Below are 27,384 nucleotides of genomic sequence, written 5' to 3'. Positions count from 1 at the left end.
TTCCGGAAGTATCTACGTGTGCGTTTTCGCGACAGTTCAGGAAGCGTCTGCAAACTGCTACAGACGCGAAAAAGAGTTATTGCTTTTTCCCGTGAAAGAGTAGAACAAAAGCAGGTAAATCTATCTAAGAGCCAAGGAAGTAGTTGTTTATTGGATAAACTGTCACTGTGGCGTGTATGTCGCGTGTTGCTCATAAAACTCAAAGGCTCCTCTCATCTCAATAGACTTGTTAGCCAGAAGCTAACTGTTTGCTAGCAAACAAAGCGTTTAGGATAAAAAAAGGATATATATATATTTTTTACCTATAATTGTTTGTAAAGGGTGTAGCTGATATCGTGCTATGCATAGCTATTTTAACTGGTGTTCTTCAAAAATGCTCTTACTGCGTTTCTCTTTTAAGACCGTCCTTAGTTTGATGTATTTGGCAATGTTTAAGACTTATCAATGATGGCATACTTCAGAATATCTGAAATTGTTATATCTAAAGATTGTTCTTCTTGTGGTTGTGCGATTGACCGTAGACCTATTGTGCAGTTTAGCTTTACTAACTACGACATGGGTGTGAGCTTGTTAAAATCATTATGTCCGTTACGTGATGATATTCTCTCTGTTATTGGTTTAAACTTTATTGTAAAATCACGTTAAATGCTTGTACCACGTTTGCTCTGGGAAATCTTTAATGTGTTAGTACATAGCATTAGTATCATACCGAACATATCAGGTGCTCTAAAATGAAGAATTTCATGGAAATATTTGAAAGAATAATTATATCTTATTTCCAAAGTCAGCTTTAGACACCTGGCTTAAATACTTGGACTAAATTTAAAAGCCATAATATTGGATCAAATGCTAAATGGATCATAAAAGCTCCCAAATGTTACAAGATGCACCATATTTGAAAGATTTATTTTATTTGTCCTTTTTTTTCCCTCTCTTAATTTTGTTTTCCAGCACCATGTTGCCAACCACCTCGTCAAACGGCTCCCTCAGTTCCAGAGATGCTGCGCGTCACACAGCGGGAGCCAAGCGCTACAAGTACCTACGGCGGTTGCTTCATTTCAAACAGATGGACTTTGAATTTGCTCTGTGGCAGATGCTTTACTTGTTTACGTCGCCACAGAGGGTCTACCGTAACTTCCACTACAGGAAACAGACCAAGGACCAGTGGGCCAGGGATGATCCTGCTTTCTTGGTCCTGCTCAGCATCTGGCTGTGTGGTAAGCCTAAACTCGATGTGGATTTAGTTTAGCACTTTAGTTCACCCTTGATTATGACTTCTGTGTATTTGATTGCATTGCTGCTTCGTTTTGGGTTTGCTGTGCAGTATCAACAATAGGTTTTGGTCTTGTGCTGGACATGGGAGTGATGGAGACTCTGAAGCTGCTGCTGTGGGTGGTCTTTGTTGACTGTATAGGAGTCGGTCTGCTCATATCAACCCTAATGTGGTGAGTTGTAGGTTTGCGTTGCTGATTCTATGAATAATAAATGGACACACCGACTGACTTATTTTTTTTTCTTGCCCAGGTTAATCAGCAACAAATACCTGCTGAAAAATCCCAGCCGAAACTTTGATGTCGAGTGGGGCTACGCATTTGATGTTCATCTCAATGCTTTCTACCCACTTCTGGTCATCCTGCACTTCCTGCAGCTTTTCTTCATCAATCGTGAGTAGAGAGCATCTTTGGGAGTTTTAGCGGCATGTCTGAAATTCCCCCACCCAGTTCATGCCATGATTCAGTATTTTGGGGACGGATAAACAGTTGATGCCATTTTTTTTTTATGTTACAGATATTGTGGTGATAAATTCAGACTGGTTCGTGGGGTACTTTGTTGGAAATAGTTTATGGCTGATCGCCATTGGTTATTATCTTTACATAACCTTCTTAGGATACAATGGTAAGTCTCCTGCACATGAAAATACTTTATATTCCTCTCTGCTTTAAAAAAAAATTAAATAAAAAATAGAAGCCTTTTCTGAAATAAATAGACATTTTATGGTCATTTTATGCATCTACAAGAATTCATGAGCAATTTAAATTAAAATCCCATGTTTTTTGAATCTTTCTATTTATGCTTCACTGTCTTTGAGATTTACTTATTGAGAACCTATTATAAGTAGAGTAGGTAAGAATACTGCATCTCACCTCTTTTTGTTTTTTGATTATCTTTGTCTTGTCTGAGTGTAATTGATCATTTTGTGACTTCAGATTGTTGATTTGTGAGAAAAGGGTGTTTGCCTGTTATTACAGCTTACTGTGAGCTGTGTTTTTTTTTTTTTTTTTTTTTGCATGTCGTGACCACACAACTCGTCTTTTAATTGCAAAACACAGATTTAAAATATTTACATTTATCTCTAACTTTTTGATTTAGTTTCACTACCCATTCAAAAGAAAAGAAAGATTCAGAAACTTCGGTAACAGTTAGTTTTTTTCTAAAACAAACCAGATTGATTGATTTTGCTCCCATCTAGTGGTCAGAAACATCTGCAAAACGAATGCACCGCAAGTACAAAAAAAGACAATACAAAAAAGGCGCAAAGTATCTGCTGTTTCTTCGGAAGGTGTGTGTTAATGATCATCTCTCTTTAATTTCCGCAGCTCTGCCCTTCCTCACTAACACTGTGGTGCTGCTCTACCCCTTCGCTCTGCTCGGCCTCATCTACGTCCTCTCCGTCTCGCTGGGCTGGAACTTCACTCGAGGTCTCTGCTGGTTTTACAAATTTAGAGTCCAGTAGAGAGAGTTTGACTCTCAGGTTGGACTATAGCTGGCGGCGGGCTGATTCAAAACCTGTCAACTTTAAGTCTGCGTGGGAATGACTCCATATACAGCTGCTGCGGTCAACATCTGGTTGGCTCTCAGTGAACTGGGACTATTTTGGTCGATTGTTGCCCAGCAGGTTGACTGTTGCTCAACTTTCTCTTGATTTCCTGTTTGGCTCTTATGTTGAACTGGAGCTCCACCGTCCTGGATCCAGAGATTCGTTTGGACTATCTGCAGAAACAAGAAGACGGATGAGAAACGGCTTTTTATTGTTTTTTCTTTTGTATGATTTGTAAATAGTACTCTTTCAGGTTGTAATATATACACAGAGGATTGTTCCTGAAGAAGAAGAATTTGCTGTGTTTTGAGTTTTTTCGTGGGGGTAGTGCAGAGAGAAGAATCAAATCCTACTTATTGAAAAGAAAAAAAGAAGAAAACCAGAGAAGCGTGGGATGGAGACATTTTTTTCTCTCTTCTTTTTTGTTAGAGTGTACATTCCAAAGCACTTTCAATAAAGGGTTTTATTAACTTAAACTGTCTCCGTGTCCTGTCACCCAGCAGCAGGTTTCTCCTCTTCCTCTGGAGTGAATTAGAATCAGTGGGTATAGACGATAGATGGATGGATGAGTGACAGCTCCACCTTTTTCACTATCAAAAATCCCTTTGTGAGATAATGCATCTCCGAAGTTTAGAATACACAAAAAGGTTAAATGAATAAATTAAAAACTAAATCATGATGAAAAAAAGATACTTCTGAGTTATCAAAACTATCGAGCAGCTTTCTTCAGTTCAAGATGTATCCTGACGTCAAAGACGCACAGATGCGTAGCCACGAGGATCATTTTTGAAAAATTGTAACGAGAAATACTAAAACCTATAAATAAAAATACAACCTCATTAGGGTCTATTTTGTTCAAGAGTGAATATTTGATTTTTGTCTGGCTGCATATTTCCTGAGAGGAAAAAAACACTTGTTTAATATGGATTTGGTATAGAATTCATATAGTATTACAGTGTAATGAGCTTTTTGATGTGATGAGTTCATCCAAGTCTTCCTTTAGCTGAAAGCATAAACGTGTGCCGAAAAAGAAGCGTGCGAGTCTACAAAATGCAGTAATTACGACATGCCTGGAAAGTTTCTGACTTCGGGTTACAGACGTTAATCACATGTCTGATCATGTCAAATAACAAGTGCCGTTAATTTTGAAAATGACCTCGGGCACGTTATTCCATGGAGTAAAAAACAAAAACAATCTCATTCCCAAAATGAGTTTTTATTCATTGTATTTATTCATTATACTGCATTAGACATTTCAAGGTGCTTCAAAGTGAAAGCAAACAAGTCAAATGCAGTTCAGTTAGATCCAGTGATGAATCTAACCTGTAAAGCTCGTTACATGATTTTTCTACTCGAGTGCATTCATCAAGATTTGCTTCAATTTCTCTGAGTCAACTTTCTTCATGATGATGACCTTATGGTTCTTCTTCAGCAGGTCCATGTAGTCCAGCACCATCATGCCTCGTGTGTGAGTCCCTTCCAGCTCCACTGTGACCGCAACCTGAGGGAGGAACTTGTTAAACAGTGCTTTGAGCTGGAAGTATTTGCAGAACTGGTCGAGACTCACCTCATCGCTCTCTGTTATGAGTGCATCATCGACGGCGGCAGCCATGGCAAAGACGTCACAGGGATTTAACCCTTTTCCCGCGGTGATCTCTTTCTGATATTCAGCCGAGCGTGCTCTCTGCAGACAGATGTTAAAACATGAGGGTTCTCCTATTGCTGTCTGTGGGTATATGTGCTCCGTTGAGGCCTCATAAACGCTTGTTCTGCCAAATATAAACACTGTTGTACATTTAGGATATCATTACTTGAGCAAACACATTCATTCAAGCATGCTGTTTTGTTTCATGTTCTTACTGTCATCGACAGGGCCGTAATCTTTTTCATGAAGGCAGCCTTCTTGGTGGCTTTGGACAGCCACTCGTCACAGAAAGACTAGGAGAGGAACAGAAAAGGCTCAAATGAAGCGCCCATGGGAATGGGGGTGTTTCGACACCCCCACTTTTACAGCAAGATGATTTCACCTTTTTGAATTTTCAATGACCAAATAAAGTTTTAACAAATCATAAAATGTGTTTTAAAGACTCTGTACCCTCTTTAGAATAATTCCATCCAGATTTGAGCAGTCTAACTATTGTAGTTTCCATACAGGACCTAGTTTAGGGCGATCAAAATGCCAAAAAAATGCAGTAAAATGGCCCTGTTCTGCATTTGTACAAATCAGAAAAAGGTTTCACAAATCCCAAACAAGGTTTTAATGAATCTACAGCCTCTTTAGAATAATTCCATCCAGATTTGAGCAGTCTAACTATTGTAGTTTCCATACAGGATCTAGTTTAGGGCGATCAAAATGCAAAAAAATGCTGTGAAATGGCCCTTTATGCCCATCCATTTAATTCGTGAATCGGATGCCAACTTCAGCGTTGTGTCTATGGGCTTGATGTGGCGCTCATGTGCCACCCCTGGAACACATTTAAAATCACTGCTCCACCCCCTGGAAGCGCCATCTCACTGAAGGCAGAAAAGGTATTATCCTGTCTTTGTCACATTGTCACTTTAAATTTAATTTCTATGTCATAAAAACTCAATTTCCATGGTTAATTTCAAACCTAACTGCTATAAAACATACTTGATTAAACAGTTTTTTTTATCTTGTTTGAACCTAAACTGCTGTGCTGAAGCCTTGAGCCACTACTTGCTTCTTTATATGTTGCCTGGGAAAATGGAAATGGCAGCAATGATTCATTGAATCATAAGATTTCTAAAGAAAATCACTTTCAGAAAATGTTCATCAGCTGTGGATAGTCTTTTTTTTTTTTTTTTTTTTTTTAGGCCTGACACTTCTTGAAGAAATAAGGGGAAAAAATGTCTTTTTGTGACAGGCTGCTGTCAACAAAGTGCCAAAAGATGTCACTGTTTTCATCCTCACCCATGGCAGGCTGCACCTGCAGCTGAACTCCCAGGAGGCAATGTAGGTAGGACAAGTGTAGCGGTCCAACACAACGTGGGCTGCTTCAGGGTCGGTGACAAAGTTAAACTCTCCACACTCGGTGGTGTTACCTCTGGCTGTGCACACACATACACAAGCAATTAATTCTCAGTTGTCTATTATCTGAATGCAGAGATGAAATAACAAACGACAATAGAGATGCAACAAGGTATATATATCTGTGCATATATATGTATCCATACACTTAATTTATATATACTTAAGTTATATTTTACACAAGATATTCAGAATGTATGACAGATAGCCTACACTCAGTGTTTCCCAGGGGCGGAGCTACAGGGGTGGCTACGGGGGCATTTGACCCCCTTGAAATCTGATTGGCTACCCCAAGTGCCCCCCCTAGATGATTGACAGTCTTTACGGTAGCAGTTCAGCTGCTGTGATAAAACCTGACGGCGCGCTTCCATTTTAACCGGCGCAGCTTTTGCAGTCTTTACGGTAGCAGTTCAGCTGCTGTGATAAAACCTGACGGCGCGCTTCCATTTTAACCGGCGCAGCTTTTGCAGTCTTTACGGTAGCAGTTCAGCTGCTGTGGAAACGCACAGACCAATCCCACGTGATACTACTCAGCCAATCAAGTTTGTGCATTACAGGCGGTAAACATTGCGAATCTACGAGTCAAGTCACACATGAAAAGACGATAGATAGCATACATTTAGAGAAAACAAAGGGAGATATACAGACGACTGACTTGAAGAAAGGTGAGAAACAGGAGTGAGACGGAGAAAGGGAGAGGAACGGACGACGGAGCCAGAGAAAGGTAGAGAATTAAGTAACAAATGGCGCTCTCCAAAAAAAGAAAAGTGGACAGCGAAAATAGAGCATTTAGTCCGGAATGGACAGACTCGTTTCTGTTCATACTTCCCACTGGTAGCATTAAAACAGTGTGTCTCATATGTTCAGAGACTGTGGCACTTATAAAAAGGGCCAATGTGAAACGCCATTATGAGACGAAACATAAAGGTTTTGAACAAACATACCCACTCAAATCTGAAGTGAGATCACAGAAAATAAGTGATCTCACAGCCCAATATGACCAGTCCAGAAAGCATTCTGTGAAGACCTGTTAGGTGTCACTCCCCTTCAGACCAGTACAGGAGAAGACATCTACCTGGCCATAAAGGAGATGTTAACAAAGAGAGGAATAGAGCCAAAACAAGTGGTTTCAATAACCACAGATGGAGCCCCTGCTATGACCGAGAACATTATACTTATCTGCAGTCATACATACATGTTCAGTTCTATGTTACGTGACAATAAATATTGTCAAAAAGTTTTTGAATTGTACTAAATTCATTTGATTTAACCGTCAGGTATTGATTACATGCAGATGTTGATACAAGGGCTGCACGGTGTGGTGGTTAGCACCGTCGCCTCACAGCAAGAAGGTTCCAGGTTCAACACCCAGCTGGGGCCTTTCTGTGTGGAGTTTGCATGTTCTCCCCGTGTATGCGTGGGTTCTCTCCGGGTACTCCGGCTTCCTCCCACTGTCCAAAAAATCATGCATCTTAGGTTGATTGGCATCTCTAAATTGTCCTTAGGAGTGAGTGTGAGCGTGCATGGTTGTTTGTCTCGTATGTCTCTATGTGGCCCTGCGATGGACTGGCGGCCTGTCCAGGGTGTATCCCGCCTCTCGCCCATTGACTGCTGGGATAGGCTCCAGCCCCCCCGCGACCCGATCGACGGATTCAGCGGTATAGATAATGGATGGATGGATGTTGATACAACTACTTGGCTACTTAAATACATATCACACTAAATAGTTAGACATTATGATCTTCCGGACCTTTGCTTCGAGAAATTTTCTCTAACTGGACCTCTTTAAATTTTAGTTGAATACCCTAGAAGGTAGAAGATCTATGCTTTGTTGAAGCTAAGATGGGTATTGTTTGTCTCTGGTTATGGCCATGCTCTGCACTGTGTCCTACTTACCTGTGTAGTATGTTTTGCTTAGTTAAAACCTTGTCAGTCTTTGTATGTCATGTCAAATTGTTGGCAGTTTACTTTTTTGTTTTGGTTTTGGGTTTTTTGTTTGTTTTTTGCTGACAATTGAGGGACTGCTGACTGTGTGAACAACTGACTATCTGTGTGTGAGAGTAACTGTGTAACAGACCCAGTGTCTGAGTAACTGTGTGACTCAGTTATTATGTGCATTTTAGTTTCTGTCAATGGTATCAGGGTGTTGGTAAATGCACCATATTCATTTTGTACATAAATAAACTAAAATTTGCACTCTTCTGTCTGCTTAATATGCGGCTACTTAAACATTATTGCAAATTGAAATTACTGTTTATAGGTTTATATAAGAAAGATCAATACACATTAATTAACTTGTCAAGGCACCAGAAATAATCACTTCACATCTTTCATCTGTAGTCCCTGGAAATTGTGTGTGTGTGTATATATGTATATATATATATAGTATAAGACAAAAATGATCACAAGTCATGACATATCAAAGAAGAACACAAGACAAGAGAACAACATGCGTAAGTCCATATAGGAATAAATAATAATAAAACAATGACAATAATAATAACAGATATACATTACTCAATTACTAACAGATGGTTTGATGTTCTTCTGGTGCCACATTACTGTTAGCGCATAAACTTATTTGTGTGTGGTGTAAACCATTGACCCCCTGAAAAACACTTGGCCACCCCATTGCTACCCCAAGAAAAAAAGTGTAGTTCCGCCACTGGTGTTTCCTCCCATGATGTAGAGTCCTTTCAGTTTTTTAGGGAAGGAAGGGTCCAGTTGCACAGCAACAGCAAGGTTAGTGAGGGGAGCAGTGGCCACCAGAGTCACCTGTGAATGGCAACAGCAAAGCAACACATATTTCATTGGATGTCTTTATGTTGAAATGGTAAACTACTACAGAGAAAGCGTTTCTTTTTCTGTAACCACAGAGAAAAATTACTCTGGAACCCACTCGCAAACTGCAAAACATATATGTTTGTTTGCACAGTACCCACTCTTTCCCCTGCGAGATGTTACCTTTACATCCCCAGCAACAGTACGGTGAATCTTTTGATGCTGGTGACCTCATCCCACCTTGTTATTGTATGTCACAACAACGCAGCGCTCTCGTCATGTTGAGACCTGTTATGGTGCGTTTGCATTCTATGAGCGAGTGTAACTAAACTTCTTTGCCTCACCTCTCCTGCATTCTCCTTGGCAATCTTGATCAAGGCCTGCACAGCTTTCCTCTTCTGCAGCAGGTCCAGGTCTGCGTCATCTGGATCAGGTACGTCCCCCAGCCCATCCTCCCCATGGTAATCTCCTGCATGTCGTCCCCTGGCCAACAGAGGCTTTGAGCAGCCCTTATAAACCGGAATCTGCACCACAGATTGTACAATGATAACTCAGCCAGCCTGTACCGTCCACAAAGTTAATGCACACACGGACACAGTCTTACATCCAGCCTGTTGCAAACTTTCAGGACACGCAGTGTATTCTTGAGGACGTTCTCCAATGATGTGTTGCCATGGCAGCAGGTGATCCCCAAAATCTCCACATCTGGGGTGGCGAGGGCGACCATGATGGCCTGAGCATCATCAACCCCAGTGTCCACATCGATGATCAGCTTCTTCTTCATCCTACATTTTAACCCCGAGATGTGAAAAAGGAAATGCATCTAATGATGATTGATTTTTTTTTTTTTTGTTAGAAATCAAGATATTCTAAGCAAAAGACACAATGTGGCAAAACCAGCCATAGGAATTAATGTCTAATTCATGTAGCTGAGAGAGCTCAGTCAAAAATACTTGTGTATCATTAAGTGGTATTAAACATAATAAAAACTCTTGTTTAAAATTGATCATAAAATGGTAGCTGATAACTGCAGGTGGAATTGCTTTTAAAATATCTTAACTAGGTCTCATCTAGGTGTGTAGGTGTGGCTGCTTGCGCTTGTGCTTCCTATTTGCACCTTGCTGGAGGTAAAATATCTCCTGGATCTCTTTTTCTGGCTGCACCACTGCAGGAATGTGGCCAGGTAAGACTAATTATAAATATAAATATATATAAATATATAAAATTGCTATATCATTTGGCAACTAAGCATCTGGTGAGAATGCCTCCTGGACGCCTCCCCGGTGAGGTGTTCCGGGCCCGTCCCACTGGGAGGAGGCCCCGGGGAAGACCCAGGACACGTTGGAGAGACTATGTTTCTCGGCTGGCCTGGGAACGCCTCGGGGTCCCCCCAGAAGAGCTGGAGGAAGTGGCCGGGGACAGGGACGTCTGGGTCTCTTTGCTCAAGCTGCTGCCCCCGCGACCCGATCCCCGGAGCAGCGGAAGATGATGGATGGATGGATGGATGGATATATCATATATTAATAGAAATATAAGATGTAAAGTGCTTACCTGGTGTGAGGATCCAAACAAATTCTGATCGTTGACTGAGTGGAGATGCTACTGGGTAAATGCCGCCCTGTCCTCGGGATTTTTGAGAAAAACATGAAGCTAAACCCCGCCCCTGGGGAGTCTGTTGATTGAGAAAAATCTGCTGGCTTTAAATGCTGATGTACGCCTGTACTCCCTTCCAAAAGGGCCTAAATGAATCATAAAAGTACCGTGTGTTTCTTATAGTTAACTCTGCAAGAACTGAAGATGAACAGTAAGAAAATAGTGGCACTCCTCCAAATAAAGCATGACATGGGACCACAGGCAGTCAGTGTCTCGAAACAGCAGGATTTTCCTGAGGTGCTTTAAGTTCAGAGCAATCTGTCTCCAAAACCTGTTTCAAAGCATGATATTGCTCCTCTTGAATATTGTCATGAGAGCCTAGACAGGACAAGAACTTTAACAGCTTTAACAAATCTGATCCATTCATTCATTATTATTTTATGCAGTCTAATCTAAGCCAAACTGAAAGCTCAAACGTTCTTTTCTTCCCTGTAAGCCACAGTGCTTTCTTGTCATCATGTTGTATGTCATGGCTGGTGCAAACACAGTCATTTTGTAATTACTTGGCATCAGATTTAATGCACAGAACTTCACATTTCAATGAGTTATCGAAGAAGAGGAGAGAAAGATTTTGCTTGATAAGAGCTCAATGACTTTTTATGATACTCAGTTCACCGTATTCACAAAATGCTGTACTTCAGAATTCTGCCAGCAGAAAAAAACCTTCATAATTTGTCACTACGCACTTAAGTTGAAGAAATACTTTGTGACATGAGAAGAACAATAACACAGGAGGTGGAAATCATCACAGTGCTCAACTTAAAAAGAAAGAACAAACAGTATAAAAAGTACAGATTTTATATGAAGCACTTTGTCCAGTTTTTGCTCACTTTGACAGAACACGATTCAGTTTTTTGTTTTTTTTTGGGTAGCACATACAAACATATCTATTCTCACTCCCAGAACTGAAGCGGAACAAACTTCACATTTCCTGAGGAATGAAACCCATAGATTTCATGCACATTTGATCACCGGGGAAGCAGTTCGCTTCATTCACATGAGTCTTCTACATCTTGTGAATCAGGTTTGGGCTTGGCCACATTGGCCCTGACTCGAGCCTGGTCTATGGCATCCAGCAGGTTTTTGGAGTCTAAAGCCAGTGTGTGAGCAGCTGCCAACATCTGTCGCTGACATTCCTCCTTCAGGGAAGTTATTGAGTTCTGCTGGGCCAGTCGCATCTTGTTGATCAGCTCACCCAAATCCTTGTTCAGCAGCTTCTTGGTGCCATCGATCTGAGACAGGGTGAAGATCTCAAGTCACTCAGTGTTTACTGCATTATTCATTACACTAAAACTGAACACGTGTGACACACCTGAATACAATTTTGCACGTTTAAAATGTTACCCAATTGAACAAGTGGATTTTTTTTCAAGACATTTTTTAAGTGTCCATTTCTTAGCAGTTCCTTCAATGAAATAATGACGCTATATGCAATTTAGCTACATAAACTAGCTGGAGCCCACCTCTGTGATGACAGAGCTGTGCAGAGAGGGCAGGACCTCATCAACACTTTGAATCAGGTTGCGGAGAGTGATACCCACTGCCTGCAGGGAGGAGAGGGACAGGTTGGAGGAAAGAAGGGAAGAAAGGGCGAGGAAGGAGGGAGAAATTAAACCAAAACATGTTGGATAATTGGAAGGCCTGTTTGAACTGATATAACAGCACCCTCTCCTGTTGAAAGGCTCTAAGGAACATCAGGATTTAACACACAGAGAGCGATGGAGCTACCTTGACAGCATTAGGATACTCTGAAGCGGGCAGCGTGTTGACATCATTCTTCAGCTGGACCACCTGCTTCACCATCGCCATGACGCCAGTGTACACCTGATCACCTGATCGGTCCATCTCGGCGGTGGGCCGAGGCTACAACAGCACGACACAACTTTTCAAACCATTGCACAACTCTGTCGGTGCTTTCTGAAAATGATCGCAAAACAGGGTGCTTTTGTCAGATTTATTGATTTATTTTTTACCTGTGAGACTGAGGGAGGCATCTGGGGTTTCTTTGGAGGATCTGCAACACAAATAAGATGACATTCAGTTAACTCCCAGGAATATTCACAGGGCACGATGCTTTCCTCTTTTATATCTTACAATCTTTTCTAGGTTGAATGTTTTTCACATGCTTTCTCGTACACTGCGACTAAATTTCAAATGCTATTCATACTGTATAGCCCATTTTATTTTATTCATAATATGCTGTTCTGTACAGTACTGCCAGTTACATCCTGGAAAAGTTCATGCATGTTTAAGGAGGCTACTGGATGAAACTGGGCTCACCATTTTCTGGGCTTTTTTCAGAAGGCTGCAAATAACAGAGACAGACAGAAGCAGGACATATTTGTTAGTTTTCATTGGTTTCAACAATTGTAACCATGGTCAGGTAGCAGGAAATAATCTTTTTATTTATTTAGTGGATGCTTTGAAGCGATTTAGTGGTAAATGGTGCTCCGTTTTGGGAAAGAAATACATGGTTTTCATTTGTTTTTTGTCATTGTGTAGAGACGAGTCTGACATTCTTTTTTATCTGTAATGCCACATATGTTAACCAACTTACTTCCTCGTAAAGATATTTATAGCAGTGCAAATTTTGAAGCGTAAACGTGAAACAAATGCTTGAATGTCCTTGTGAAATTTTAAGTGGAAGGCAGAAAACCAAAGAATGCAAGTGGCTGTGTATTTCTTACTGAGAAGCAGGTGGACCGGGCGACATATGTAGATGATACTGCAGATTTCCATGTGGTTTTATGTTTCCAGTAATCTAGACATGCTTAATGTACCACTCAGAAAACTCAGGAAGAAAAAAGTGTACCTTCAATTGTGAATCCAGTCGCACAACAGGGTCCTACAAAAAGAGAAAAATGAGAAGTGAATGTGTTTGTGTGTAACCTGTAAAGAGATTTTCTACTGGTGAGCTACATCAAAGACTATCTGTGGTTCACTCCTAGCAGATATCGGTGCGTCTGCGTGAGATCTCTCTCACCAGCTGTCTCTCTTCCTGTTCCAGCCACTGTTTGTCCATCAGCATCTCTCTTCTTTGTCTTTCCAAAGTGTCTTCCACTCTCTTTTTCTCACACTCACGCCTGCTGTTCGTCCCTCCTGCCTACACAAAGACAAACACACAAAGAGACAAACAAGGTTGTACAGCTAGTCTTCTTTTCATAGTGGACCGCCTAAGTCAAAGGCCAACTTTAAAATAAGCACAATTAAAACCTTTGCCTCTAATACCAACCAAGGCCACGGAAGTGAGCTTCTGCGGTTACAAAGGACAGCGACACAGAAAAATTTAGTCATTTTCAGAAGTTATTACAACTTGATCTCATTAGTTTAAAACACCATGCGGTCTGTGTGGCCCTTGCTCAGTTTCAAGGAAATTCATTTGCATATTGAAAACCTCTTTTTTTTTCTTCCATCATGTCTTAGTTTTGGCACCACAGAGCTGCAGACTGCAACCCGACAAAAAAAGTCAGCATTGACGGGGAGTTTACATTATGTTTATGTTGATGTGAATACATTTTTCACAAGCTATTTCACTACACTTCTTAAATACAGTATGTTTGCAGAGGAGGTTGAAATAGCTTGGTCAAAGCTCAATTTGAACAACTATGAAACGTCATTTTTTGAGTGTTTACTCTGGTATCTTTGTGTGTGTGTGTGTGTGTGTGTGTGTGTGTGTTTGGACACCTTTATGTTCGTGGCCCGTGGGAGGGTGTTGCCTTGTATTCTGGATGGCTGGTGACAGAAGGAGAGAGACAGAAGGAACATGGAGCTCTGTCAGGTGAAAAAAAAAGCACACATCGCCACATAGGAGAATATCTGCTTTTCACTCTCTCATCTCATCATAAATTCAGTCCTTATTTGGATCCCCCTCTACTGCCAGGATCCACATCATAAATGGACATATATTTAAAAACATAAACTTGAATTGAACACAAACTAAATAGGAACAGCAGAAAATGAGTAGACTGATGTTAAGACATTTTAGCTTTAGAACGTTTTCTTTTTTTTTTTAATGAAAAAATTATCATTCTATGATTATTTTCAGCATAAGTTAGGTCTTAAATCACTGTGCATGCTCACAGCTAGTGAAAAAGAAATGAAAATGTAATCTAAGAACAGGGGATTTTCCCATTTACTTCAATGCCATTGACAGTTTTTGAGGAATCACAGAAGTGGGAATTTGTGATGATTAAGTCTAAAAAGTGTTCCATGATACATCAAGTCTGTTTAGATGTAGTAACAGTGGAGAACAATTTAAACCTGGCTGAAGCTCTCAAGAGCATGGTGCATGTCTGCAGTACCTTGGGGGGAGGGTCTGTGTGGCTCGGATCAAATATGATCGAGGCGGACCTGTCTCGCCTCCCATAAGTCTCCTGCCCCAGCTCCATCCTGTGGATCTCGCTATTAAACACACAAACTTCAGTTACTGTTAGTAATTATGTCCTTGTGTCAGTTCTTTTTTTCTTTTTTTTTTTGGATACATCATATAAAGGATATAAAAATGACAAAACTCTTCAAATATCTGAGCCAATGTGAGCAGGTGTGTGAGTGTGCACCTGAAGGAGCAGACGAGCTGGCTGAAAGTGGGCCGGCTGTGCGGCTCGAAGGCCCAGCTTTGGGTCAGCAGGTTGTAAATGGTGGGAGGGCAGAGCTGCGGTTTGTGAAGACGAACGCCCAACTCCAACTGGGCGATGACCTGTCCGTTCTCCAACCAAAAGAATGGCTGCTGGGCCATGGAGAAGATCTCCCACACGCACACACCTGGTTGAACGCACACATATGGTTGACCTATTTTGCGTGCACTTTTAAGTCTCTTACTGACACTATTGTATTTCATTTCTGTGTTTTCGCTTTATGGTTTGTTTTATGGGACCCAAATTTACTGGATTAGATTTAGAGAAAAAGAAACTCAGGGCTTGGGTTAAAATAGACCTTTATATTGACCTTTTTTTTCCCTTTTATTCAATTATTCTTTCTCTTTGATTAGGTTTGAGCCACGAATGTACTTACAGAGTGAAGGTTGAAATGGATCCTTTCACAACATTAACGTCCATAATAGAAGGCAGACTTTTCAAATTCAAATAAGCTTCTCACATATGTTCTTACTGTTCCTTCCTGTGCTTACTATATTTGTGTTTAGACACAAGAGACCAACAGACTAAAAGACAGCCTGAATTTGCATGAAGATGAGCGGTGTTCTCACCAAACATCCAGACATCACTGGCTGTGGTGAAGCGTCTAAAATTGATAGATTCTGGCGCCATCCATTTGATCGGTAACCGACTAACTGTGGCTGCATACAGAGGAGACACACAAACATTTGCTAAACATATGACTGCAAGCTGAAGGAAAAGACACCAAAAATGAACCTTGTGTGTGAATGTGTACCTTTATAATACTCTTGTTCATCAACATAACGAGACAGGCCAAAATCACCAAGCTTAACACAATCGTGAGAGGCCACCAGGACGTTTCTCACAGCTATATCTCTGCAGCACGGACAGAGCAGGAACACAGATTAGACAAAGAACAAACCAACACTTGGCACGAAAATGAAGCCTTTCATAAATAACTGCAGAAACTTTTAAATTAAAACTAATTAAAACTAAATTAAAAAAACTTAAAAAAATTATAAAACTAATTTTTTTTTATCATTTAGAGGCAGACAGTTTTTAGGTTTTTAGAAAACACAAGGCTGTGTTACCTGTGTACCATATTGAATCCCTCCAGGTAAGCCAAGGCTTTGCAGATTTGTAGACAGAACAGGGTTAATGATGCTGTGGTCAGATTGTACTGCTGCTCCACAAGATAGTTTCCAAGCTTTTGGTGATAAAAGAAAAAAAGAGACCTCTACTTTTACACGACACAGTGTAGGTTGTGTTTAAACTCACTGAAAACATTCAAGATATGCGGAGACTTACCAATGTATTAACTGAACACTGTATTATCAGTGTGCTTTGTACGGTTTAAAAATGGATGTGATAGATCCAGAGGAGGCAAACTATAGCAGCTAATGCTCTTTAGAAAAGTTTTACAGTTCAATACAGAAACATACCTCTCCATGTTCATAGAGCTCCATGAGAATGCAGACAGGCTCGACCTCAATGACTCCAATGAAACGTACAATGTGAGGATGATCCAGATTTTTCATCAGACCTGGAACAGACAGAACAACACATTTTGATAACTAAATATCACATTTTTATCATGCTTCAGAATAAATCAAACGTTTTTAGCTTTTATTGAGACTGGAACAGACAGATGATCTCCAATGTTCCTCTAATGGTGCCTTGAGTATTACCCATTGAGAATTTCTTCAAAAAGGTCTTCCTCAGGGTTTTGCTGTATGAACTGCAGGGAGCCTAAAGGGTTTCTCTGAAGGTTCTGCCACAATAACGTTTAAATAGCATTACTATACCATTACCTGTAGGTCCCCTCAAAGAACCTTTAGGGAGTGTTATCTAAAGGCTCCCTAAATGTTTCCTCTAGGGTTACTAAAATAAACTTTAGGGAACCTCTGGGGAGTGTTCCCTGAAGATTATCTTTTTAGAGTGCTCCTGGAACACTAATCATAACCTTTGTTGAATCTGAGGCAACTTTTCCTGAAGGGCTTTTGAAGGCTTTTATCACATTTCCTTCAGGGAACTATCAGAAAATGCAACAGAAAGTTATTTAAAGGTGTTACAAAATAACCTTTAGGGAAGGTTGCTATAGCATGAAGGGCTTCTGGGGAACATTCCCAGCAGGTTCAAGGAAGGTCTTCTGAAAGACTAACAAAAGAACTTCAGAAATTGTTTCCTAAAGATGCCACAGTTTGAAGCCTGGAAAGATTGATTCTCTTGTCATTTTGATTCAGCTCCTTTGAAATGTACATTGTGGTCGCTTGTAAAGACAAAACCATCATTCTAGTTTTAGGGTAACACAATGTCACTTTTTGGCTTCCTGTTGTTCTGCTTTCATTTTACAACTTATGCCATTTGAGGTTTCTCAAATGCAACATCATATTACAGGAAGACAAAGTTAGCATCCAGTTATCAAATATAGCAAAGCACTTAGCAGCTCCAGAGATGATGCACTTGGGAGATGGTGAAAACCAAAACCAGACAAACAAACCATTAGAAGCAAAACAAACGGTGTAAAACAAAGATGAGAAGTAAAGATGAGCAAGGTGTCAGGAACAAGCTAACATTAAAACAAAGAGCCTATCAAGACACAAAGACCAAAACAGACTTTTTTTTTTTCCTCATTGCCCCATCAGTGGAAAAATGTACATTATTCAAGCCAGGATAAGGTTTAGAAATGTCATGTGCACTCAGTGGGATGAAGGCTTTTTATTCGAATCGGCCCAAGCTTTCTCTAAATCTTAAAAAGCAAAACATCAATTACATAATTTGATATGTTGCAATATGTTCAACATTTGTTGCGTGCATGTGACGGTGCTGCCAACAGGCTACCGCAGGTTCCAGTCTGTGCTGATACACAAAGCCACAAACAGACAACAGGAAGTCAAATGCAGAAATTCTCATACAGAAACACACAAAACCTGAAAACATTCTAAATTGAGATACTTCACTCTCCTGACATCCCATTTGTCTCTGTTTCATATTGATGTAGCAATCAGTCATATTGATTTTTATACATGTGTACAAACAGTGGAAGAAGGTTTCACATTCTCACGCTTTGCAGTCACATCACAGCCTTTCACTCAGACTTCAATAATGATATAGTGCTTATGACTGAGATGTGCTCTGAGTTGTGTTTCGGCAGGAAATAATCACTGCAGCAGTCTCATGCTCACCAGCTTCACTGAGAAACTTCTCCTTCACATCAGCTGAGCTGTCCTTGCATGTTTTGATGGCCACACGGATCCTCTCCCCGCTCTGCAAACACACACAGCACCGTGCATTTGTCCACCACGACAGTGCAGTCTCCGCATTTTTCAGAGGCTTGCGCTGGTGTTAAGATTTTAGCATGAAATAAGTTTAACTCACTGGGCTTTTATAAACTCCTTCATGAACCTCTCCAAAGAATCCTTCACCCAGGATCCGACCCATGACAACGTCATCTCTGGAGATCGAGGGGTGTTTATCTGAGCAGAAAGAAAAGGTGCAACTTTTTAATCATTAACTCCCATTTTAGAAAGAATAATAACTAAAATGTCTTAACTTATGTCAGTTTTTGGCACATTAGTGCACGTATATTGTTGATGGGTATCTGGCATAATTTGCTTTTTTTGACCAGTTTTAGCACAACTCACCACTAAGGCCCTCTGTGCCATCTGGAATCTCAGCATATATATCAGAACCTGAAAGTGAAGAAAAAAGTTTAAATTACAGGTGTTTGCTTGCATGAATCACCAGTTATTGTTTTTAAAAGCTAGAGATCAAACTACGTCTAACGTGTCTGTGGAATTTGTAAATCGGTAATTGAACATACCAGAACTTCTAACAGGACCACGAGGACCAGCACTGGAAGAAGAAGGAGGAAAGAAATGATTTAGTCTGAAGCCAGTTTTTCAAAGTATGAAACTCTTGAAAAAAAGCAGGAAGGTGTGAAGGAATGAATAATCAAAAAGCTAACCCCACCCACACAGTTCATGTTTCAACCTCAATGGAAAAAACAAAAAGAAGCTTCATATGTCATCATCAGCATTTAAGAAGCATGAAACATTCCAATATGACTCACCATGATGGGATGTCAGGAAGTTTCAGTCTAGTGTCTCTTCCTGTAAGAACCACATATTTTATTGAAAGATGTGTTTCATACTTGGTTGCCTTTTGGTACCTTTGCCCAGAGATGTGGCTACGCCTTTTTTAAAGATCCATTAGTAAGAGCAGCATGTCCTATAACCATTTTATTTAATTTTTTTTTGAGATGAGAATGCCTCTTAAATGTGATAAGATGGCTGTTTAAATAAATCATAATTCATAGGTAAATCTTATGGTACCATGAAATACTGTATTACGGTTAGGGTGAGTAGAATAATTATATTCACACCTGCATTATTTCTAATTCATATTAACTCCTCAAAGGGAGTAACTTCACAAGTGGATATATAACTGTTAGTGTACCTTTGTTGGGCCTGACAATGAGCGAGCTCTCAGCGGTTCCTTCCAGTCGACAGTAACCGTCAATCAGGTCAGTCATGTTTTCTGCTACAGCCAGAGAGGAAGTGTTCACCGAGAGCGGCTGGAGAGGTTGATGATACAATGTGATTAGTTTGTGCTGCACTGCTTTAAATCCACAGCACAAGAAAAAGCAAGATGCACTGAAAATGGACGAAATAGAGCAAAACCTGAACAAACCGTTTGCTGAAACTATTCAAAGAGAAAACATAATTTTTTAATTTTTTTTTAACGAGTTAAGACACCCTGAAGGTCCGAGTAGGATTTATCTATCACTCATAATTTTCATGAGTGACTTTGGCCGAATAAATGAAGAGGGAGCCTATAGATAGATGTGGATGTGTTGTGCTTCTTATCTAATGTGTCAATTTCAGTTTACATACAGCTGAGAATTTTTACAAAAGGCGAAGTAACAGCAGCAACAGTCAGTGCGGTGACATCCACAGTTGCATCTGACACTCCGATTGCAAAATCAGGATTTTATCAGTGCAGAGAGAAAGTCTGCAAACGCTTGAAGTGACCGCAGCTCTGTGCACCTCTTTTCACCTTCTGGCTGAGATGCTTCGTTTTTGCTCCTGTCTTTTTAAGGCGCCCCTCAAAAGAAAAGGAGGTTTGCCAAACTAGCTGCCATGCAGGCATTGTGTAATATGTCTAACATGGTGACAAAGATGCGTGCAAAATTGAAAAGAGAATGAGGTATTTCATGTTCAGCTGCAGTAACTTCTCTGGTCCCTAAATGAGGTCATCGTAACTTTCACAACAAAACCCAAAAAGCATCCCGTGAGGGTTCAAAGGGGTTAAGCGAATATTGTTGGTTTGTTGTTGCTGATTTCTTCTATTTTGTTCTTCTTTTTTTCACATCAAACTCCCAGCAGTAAGTGAATGAACGTATGCCAGATCAGGAAGTTCAGTGTTACCTGTTTGGCTCCGTCTATGTGCACCATGAGAAGGGCTCGACCGTCGGCTTCTGCAGAGGAGGAGATACGTCGCACCTGAGAGAACTTGGCCAGACATATAGGCTACAAAAGAGACAGCGACTTTAGAATAAGGACAAAAATAAATCAAAACAGCAAGATATACTGCAACAATTGTTAACAGGGATATCACAAAGAGCTGAGGAACTAAAAGACAAAAGCTTGGAATGACAGAAGGTTTAGGCTCACGGTTGAGTTCTCGGTTTGTTGGCTGATTCCATCAGCGTCGATAACCAAGTCTATGGCTAAATTCCAGCCGTGCTATAGATGAAACAAAGACAGAAATAAACACACAAAGGTAAGGTGAATGCAACGGGGCCAAGACTTTTATGTCTCTTGTAAATGCCCAATAATACTCATATGGATGTTGGAAGGTTCCACTGTTATGTGTTGACAGCACCAAGCTGACTGACTGTCACGTGAACGCTCACCACAAGCTGGCAGGCGTATCTCTCCTGTGTGAAACAGTAGCACTGAGCCAGTGTGGTGAAGAACTTGACCATGCACTGCTCTTGCTGCAGAGTCGAGTAGCCCTGAAATGTCTGCTGGATCAACCGGCGCAGCTGCTTGGTCTGATACACACCCACACAGACAAACAATAATCAGTTCGCATTTCATCTAATTCTCTCACAGAAAGTGTGTCAAACTGCTTTTTTTGGCTCTCTACCTTCATGCTGTCTATGAGTTCTCTTGGAAAGAACAGGTCCAGGCCCACGTCCTTCCTAATGGACGAGTGGACAATAGTCAAACCCTCCTGCAGCAATTCAACAACTTTCTCTTCAATGTGAACCAGGAGTGCTCATCTTAATCTCTTTGACTAACAGACTGTTTTGTTTTTTTTTTAATTTTTTCGTTTCCTATCAGATGTGGGTTTTCTTGTTGTGGTCAATGCACTGTGGTTAGACTGCTGGGAACCTTGTGTGCATTCATTACCTGAGCACAGAGGGCTTAATATGAAGCAACGGAGAACGGTACAAACAAAAAATAATAACACTCGACTTACTCCAGCAGTTCAAAGTTGGACTTTTTCTCCAGTCCATTTGGATTCATGTCTTTGTAGAATCTCCTGCAAGTGCCATAACAGCTTTCAGTTTTTTAATCAATTTCAACTTGTTCTAGGGATTTGTGAGGCAGTAGTTATACGTTACCTAATTTCCAGACAACCAAGCTGTAACGCCATCCCATCACTGACTTTGGAAGCATACTGTTGCATATAATCACTTCGCACCTGCAGATAAACGCATTCAGTTGAAAACAGCTACCCTTGTCAGCCTATTCCCATGTTTCAAATCTTATCCTGGTTCTAAGTCAAGCTCTAATAATATGATACCTCCACAAAAAAAGGGTGAAATGACTTTACTTCCAACATTTATTACTCAAAACCAAGGATAAACATGCAAAAACACTGTGGCAGCGGCACATTACTGACCTGCTGGTAAAAGTAGAGCATGGTGGTTCGGTCATCTTTGAATGTCTCCATGAAGTCTGACGGAATGTATCTGATCCTTAGGTCATATCTGGACAAGCAAGCACACACTCTTAGCTCCGTTGAGTGTACTGTATGAGCTTTACTTGTTTTTTTTAAGGAATTTGGATCCCTAGCTCTGTACTGATATTTCTGATACTGACTGAAGCTTTCAGAATAAGCCTTTTCTCAGACATAATTCTTCTAGTAGATTACAGAAAAAGTGGCAAACTGAAATTCATGAAAATCATTTTTAGACTATTTCTATAAATATAGCAAAGCAAAAGAAGAAAGAGGTACTGACCTCCACTCTGCCTCAAGGTGCTGCTGCTCGTAGCGCTGGGTGACCTCAGCGATAGTCAGATCCGGGTGCAGCCAGTGCATCTCTGAAGACTTGAGATGTTTGAGTAGGAGGCCATAGCAGAGGCTGTGTTTTATGTCTGGGCCCACACAGCCACTGGACAGCACCGCGTTGATGACAGACTAGGATGGGAACAACAATACTCCATGGAATAATTGTGATGAGGTCAAATCAGTTAATTAGATACTATAAGCGTCGATATATAGCTATTGACTGCTCAGTCCAAGCGTCATGAACAAGACAGTTTCTCAGCCACGTCTGTGCAAGTGTCATCTTTATCGACATTCTGTGATCTGTTCCTCTAAGCAAACTTCCTCATCTTCCTATTCTTGAAGAGCACAGCAGAGAAAAACTGATAAACAGTCAAGTAGCTTAGCACAGCAGAGTATAGTTTCATGTGGAACAGCTGAGAAATGCCGCTGAATAACATACAAGAGAGCATTGAGATCAGGACCGTGGAGTTTAGAGGGACATAATGAGTTCACTCTGGTATCCAGTAGCATTATGAAATGGGGGAAACACATTGAAATGCTACTTTTAAAAGTACCACTGTCTGGTGGAGTACACGAAAGTACAGTAGAAAAAAAAGACCATAAAGGAGTCACCTAAATGAAAAATAGTGAAATACAGTAAGGAACTGTGGAATACATCATTCAAGTGTGTTTGAATGATGCTGGTAGAATCCATAAAGTTAGTAAAATAACATAATGATTATATGCAAAGCATTTAAACCCCATATTCATGATCAAGAAATACAAAGGCAACATTCTCACTGAGACTGTTCTGTTACAGCACCTCTTCTTTGAACAACACTGTGGTTTTGAATGTGAAATGTTTTCTTCTTTCTAACTTGATGCAGGATTTCAGCTGCTGAACAGTTTTGTGTCTTCTACGATCACAGTGGCCATGGTTTCCAAAAGGATTTTCAAATTTTGATAAACTATACCACAAGGCAGCTTTCCCTCTCACTTCAGTCAATCTTAAACACTGTGAGCTCTAAAGAAGGCCGAGCAGTATCTTATTTATAGGTTGTTTTTATTTTTCTGTACGGTGGCAAACAGAGTTAGAAGCAGTCTTCCTGAGTGCTGTGATTTGCATTACAAAATAATTTTGTTTGACTCCAGCTGGGGAACGAAGGTGATGGCCACACAAATCTGGTTTGCTAAAGGATCCCCAAACTCTTTTCATTGTGAAGCGCACTAAGAAGCATCATTCCTTTTTGGTGTTTCACAAAGTGATAAACGCTTCTCCACGTTTGCTTCTGAAAGAGGCCCTGTGATGCATCTTTTATACCAAATCATGCTTTTCTTTTTTTTGTTTTAACGGTTACACAACCTGCCCAGGTTTAGATTAAACAAAGATCAACTTTCTTTTTGGAAACAAGCTTGTACAAACAAGCCTTCAACTTGTGCAGAACGCTGCTGCCCGTCTTTTAACCAACACCAACAGACGTGTGCACATCACTCCTGTTCTTAACTCCCTCCATTGGCTTCCTGTCCTTTATAGAATTGAATTTTTAATGTTTGTTTTTAAAGCTCTTAACGGCCTCGCACCATCTTATTTATCTGAGCTTTTAACAGTCCGCAATCCTGGTAGAGCTCTGAGGTCAACAGATCAGTTTCTGCTGGAAGTGCCCAGGTCAGAATACAAACCCTGGGGTGACCGAGCCTTTTCCGTTGCTGCCCCCAGGCTCTGGAATAAGCTCCCCGTCCAGCTGCGTCTTATTTCTGACCTGGCCCTCTTCAAATCTAGGCTAAAAACCTACTTATTTAGGATTGCTTTTAATACCCAGTAGTATGATGACACTTTGATCTAATTTTATCTTATTCGATTTTGTTGTATTTTATTGCTTTCACTGTTTTTTTTTATGTTTTTATTTGTTTTTACTTATTCTTCTCTTTATTTATTACCTGGTGTAAAGCACTTTGGTACATCGTAAGAATTGTCTGTAAAGGGCTGTATAAACATTTACATTTACAAACAACATGACATTGTCAGGATTGTCAAGGACAGGAGAACAGGGTTATGTGGGTTGTAGACAATGCAACAACATGGCAAAATACGATGTAACGGAATTGTATGTGGGACAGTGGAAACATTTTTAGCTGCGTACAGGAGATACTAATATAGTCAAACACAGCCGAGCATACAATAAAATAAAGGAGAATATGTTGTCTGCCAGCAGGGTAGAGTAAACATTAGAGTAGGGGAGAACAGTAGAGTATACCTTGAGCGTCCACCCTTCCTCACAGCGAACCAGTTTGAAGTTCTTGCCCAGGTTGGAGCTGTTGCTGAGGAAACACACTTTGATGATCTTCACCGGCACAACGCTCTCTTGGCCCACGGTTGCCGTTGGAGACATATCCGAAGATTCCGACTGGCCGGGGGAAGACATGCTTCTCCAGAGCAGGGTTCTGGTGTCACCCGACATCACGCACACACACACACAGCTGGTACACTACTGCACAGAAACGTACATGGCTGCCACCCCTTCACTTTGCGGCTTCCTTCCCCCTCATTCAGAAATCCTGAAGGGGTCCATTAAAGCTGAAAACACACAAGAGTTGGACCCAATAGTCTCAACAGGACCATGTTGTAAGACTTAAAGAACATTCACACGTCAGTAAATGATTCACTTTCTGCTGCAATCCCCTTGTACTCACCAGTCTTGCAGAAGCTCAAAAAAAGGTTCTGCCGGCCTTTAAACCTGAGCACAACTCAACTCCAGCACCAGGCTGTGTTCACATCACTTTATAAAGTGCAGATTTGTATCCCAGTCCCAGGCAAACACAGCAAACGTATCCGAAGCAGCGTGGCAAAGAAGAATAATATCAGTTAACGAAAGAGGAAACGGTACTGACGGCTGAACAAGGAAGTTGAAGAGCAGCAGCAGAACAACTGACATGACTGATGAAACTGTTGTATCACTCCCCATTTCACATGCAGTGGCACAGTAGAGCCCCATGCCTTCCACCATACAAAACAGCGTGGCCACAATACGTTCACTTCCTCTTGCAAAAGGTTTTTTTTTTTTCGAATTTTGGCCTCATTGTTGACACTACAGTACAAATTAAATGCTTTCTGTCAAGTTTTTTTTTCAACAAGTTTCAACAAGAAAACAGTGAAACAAACTTAAAATCCAAATTCACATGAGAGGTTTCACATGTTTCTGTGTTAGTAACATTTTTTTAATCTCACTGGTTTGGATTTGGAGATGAAATAGTTAAAGCGTGGTAGTCTAAGGGTTAGGGTGAGTTCTTTTGTCTTTTCTCCTTTCTCCTCCATTATGTATTGACTTTTGTTAAGCACATCTCAGATTGTTTTTTTCTTTCAAGCAGCAGTATTTTGTTACTCCTCCGCTTTTTTCTAAAAATAACATAATGATCTCATTAGGATTCCACATTTAGGCAAAGCTGCAGTTTGAAACCAGCTGAAGCTGTCTGAATGATGTAAATCTATTCAATGAGGGCATCTGCAGTTGTTTCTTTTCTTATTTCTTTGAGTTTTTTCTTCTGATTCTGTGTCCAATGTCTTATGCAGAGTAAGTTTTGAATCATATCTGAATCATATTTCAACATAAAACGTCATCATCTGCAGTCACCTGTTTTCTCATAGTTAGATTATAAATGGATGCCCACGCATCAAGGGAAACCTGCACACGGCACTTTTGCCGCTGCAAAACTTCACACAGTAAAGTGACAGGACATTTCAACGGTTCATGAAGTCTTAGTGTCTTAGTGTCACACCCTGTTATGCATTTTACGTGATCCTTTAACACCTGCCACCCAGCCAAGTGTGCGTGTGAATGCAGCCCATGCAGCTTGTGTGAGGGGCAGAATGAGCAGAGACTGGTTTTCTGCTTCATCGATCAGATTAGATATCCCGCACTTTCCTTTTTTTTGGATTCTGCTCTCATGGATTTGAAAATACTTTTATATGATGTCACTCCATCAACTTATGAGATTTTACAGCCACTCTGGAAGCTATAAAATTGGACCATAAAATAAAATGGAGGTGTTGCACAGTGTTTCCTGCCTATTGCGAAAGATCTTCATTAGTCAACTTTTCCAGTGTCCCGTGACTTCATTTAAGTTTTGTAGGATATTGCATATGTTTTTTTTTTACTTGATTAACCAACTGCTGATAGGCATCAGTGTAAACCTACACATCAAACTGACAAACAGGGGGCGATAGAACCCAGTTGGACACAGTTGGTCATTAAATGTTTTTTTTCACACTCATTTTTATAAAAAATGTCCCTGGATCACAGGAAGGGACCAATTTAACACATCCAAGTCGTCTGTTAACATTTTCTGAGCAGTTAGGAGCTCTTACAGCTGTCAATCAACATGTTTAGAGAAGCGTGTAACTGCGTAAAGATCCTCCACAACCAGGTAAGTGTTGCAAAAGTCACTAAGCGAAAAATTGGATTAAATCGCGGTTATAAATCAGCGGACTTTTAAATGTATTTCCAACACATTGCTGGGAATCTGCCTTTATTATCCAGTCTGTCACCAGTGGGACGGTCCTGACGATGTGCTGCTGTCAAGTTCCCGGGAGACAGAGGAGGATAAAGCAGAAGTACTGGGGTTTTACTTTCAGACTAAAAGTTAAACGACCACTCTAGATAATTAAATAAATAGAAATCAGACAAACTTGCGCTGGAGCATTTCTTCCCATTTTTTATTTATATATATTTATTTTTTTTACCGAAAGATTACAAAAAGGCCCTGAATGACCTAAATGAACTCAAGAGAGACAAACCCACTGAAATTATACAGAAAAATAACCCAAATGTGACACAGAGTGCTTCCAAAGTGAGGTAAAATGACCGAAATGAAATGAAGATGACAAATATACGCAAAAAAAGAGCGAAAACTGTGGCACATATATCAGGCGTGGAGAAAAGCAAAAAAAAAAGGCATTTAAAATGTTTTAATATTTTTAATGCATTTTTAAAAAGACCGCAAAGTGATCGAAAATCATATTAAACGTCTGAAAAACTGATGACAGAGAACTTCCAAAGATCATCTCCTGCTGGCCTGTCTCTCTCTGGGTTTTGTTTGGGTGTCTGAGTCCTCAGAGGGACGAGTTTGACCAGCTGACCCTGATAGCTGAGCCTCCGGTCCCAAAGAGCGCGGCGAGCTTTTAGTTTGTA

At 40.5% G+C, this 27,384-nt stretch overlaps 3 protein-coding genes across 3 annotated transcripts; 1 reads left to right on the top strand and 2 right to left on the bottom strand.

Moving 5' to 3' along the window:
- The first annotated feature begins 23 nt into the window (after window positions 1-23).
- Window positions 24-3,294, top strand: unc50 (unc-50 homolog (C. elegans)). Its single transcript, XM_075477185.1, has 6 exons — window positions 24-114; window positions 952-1,217; window positions 1,325-1,445; window positions 1,525-1,664; window positions 1,789-1,896; window positions 2,598-3,294. The coding sequence occupies exons 2-6, from the start codon at window positions 956-958 to the stop codon at window positions 2,732-2,734; spliced, it is 768 nt and encodes a 255-aa protein (XP_075333300.1). The 5' UTR covers window positions 24-114; window positions 952-955; the 3' UTR covers window positions 2,735-3,294.
- An 872-nt stretch (window positions 3,295-4,166) lies between these two features.
- Window positions 4,167-9,432, bottom strand: LOC142391413 (inosine-uridine preferring nucleoside hydrolase-like). The gene is made up of 7 exons (XM_075477184.1): window positions 9,253-9,432; window positions 8,993-9,172; window positions 8,531-8,642; window positions 5,751-5,887; window positions 4,679-4,756; window positions 4,386-4,502; window positions 4,167-4,319 (listed from the first exon to the last, which is right to left on the bottom strand). Exons 1-7 carry the CDS (start codon window positions 9,430-9,432, stop codon window positions 4,167-4,169), a joined length of 957 nt encoding a protein of 318 aa, XP_075333299.1.
- A 1,448-nt stretch (window positions 9,433-10,880) lies between these two features.
- On the bottom strand, window positions 10,881-25,154 carry LOC142391846 (protein-tyrosine kinase 2-beta-like). The gene is made up of 30 exons (XM_075478007.1): window positions 24,890-25,154; window positions 24,454-24,773; window positions 22,170-22,348; window positions 21,830-21,917; window positions 21,549-21,628; window positions 21,404-21,466; window positions 21,068-21,122; window positions 20,832-20,972; window positions 20,590-20,661; window positions 20,344-20,445; window positions 19,373-19,490; window positions 18,987-19,026; window positions 18,738-18,769; window positions 18,559-18,606; window positions 18,293-18,390; window positions 18,100-18,181; window positions 16,357-16,457; window positions 16,006-16,121; window positions 15,690-15,790; window positions 15,505-15,594; window positions 14,858-15,062; window positions 14,603-14,702; window positions 13,986-14,033; window positions 13,285-13,404; window positions 13,114-13,146; window positions 12,582-12,606; window positions 12,275-12,315; window positions 12,030-12,164; window positions 11,765-11,845; window positions 10,881-11,533 (listed from the first exon to the last, which is right to left on the bottom strand). The coding sequence occupies exons 2-30, from the start codon at window positions 24,655-24,657 to the stop codon at window positions 11,291-11,293; spliced, it is 2,841 nt and encodes a 946-aa protein (XP_075334122.1). The 5' UTR covers window positions 24,658-24,773; window positions 24,890-25,154; the 3' UTR covers window positions 10,881-11,290.
- Window positions 25,155-27,384: the final 2,230 nt, after the last annotated feature.

The sequence above is a fragment of the Odontesthes bonariensis genome, chromosome 11 (genome assembly GCF_027942865.1).
Source record: "Odontesthes bonariensis isolate fOdoBon6 chromosome 11, fOdoBon6.hap1, whole genome shotgun sequence".
NCBI classification, from domain to species: domain Eukaryota; kingdom Metazoa; phylum Chordata; class Actinopteri; order Atheriniformes; family Atherinopsidae; genus Odontesthes; species Odontesthes bonariensis.
Note: the sequence above shows the minus strand (reverse complement) of the source record. Positions and strands in the feature narration are given on the sequence as shown.

Excerpts from the sequence above, each read along its gene's own strand:
- unc50 (XM_075477185.1), top strand. The coding sequence starts at position 956 with ATGTTGCCAACCACCTCGTCAAACGGCTCCCTCAGTTCCAGAGATGCT. Across the intron at positions 1,665-1,788 it reads GCAGCTTTTCTTCATCAATC|ATATTGTGGTGATAAATTCA; the intron begins GTGAGTAGAGAG and ends TTTATGTTACAG. Across the intron at positions 1,897-2,597 it reads AACCTTCTTAGGATACAATG|CTCTGCCCTTCCTCACTAAC; the intron begins GTAAGTCTCCTG and ends TAATTTCCGCAG.
- LOC142391413 (XM_075477184.1), bottom strand. The coding sequence starts at position 9,432 with ATGAAGAAGAAGCTGATCATCGATGTGGACACTGGGGTTGATGATGCT. Across the intron at positions 8,643-8,992 it reads CCAAGGAGAATGCAGGAGAG|GTGACTCTGGTGGCCACTGC; the intron begins GTGAGGCAAAGA and ends TGCCATTCACAG. Across the intron at positions 4,503-4,678 it reads TTACGGCCCTGTCGATGACA|AGAGCACGCTCGGCTGAATA; the intron begins GTAAGAACATGA and ends ATCTGTCTGCAG.
- LOC142391846 (XM_075478007.1), bottom strand. The coding sequence starts at position 24,657 with ATGTCGGGTGACACCAGAACCCTGCTCTGGAGAAGCATGTCTTCCCCC. Across the intron at positions 16,122-16,356 it reads AGCTCTATGAACATGGAGAG|CTTGGAAACTATCTTGTGGA; the intron begins GTATGTTTCTGT and ends TATCACCAAAAG. Across the intron at positions 14,034-14,602 it reads ACACAGACCCTCCCCCCAAG|CCATCCAGAATACAAGGCAA; the intron begins GTACTGCAGACA and ends TTCTGTCACCAG.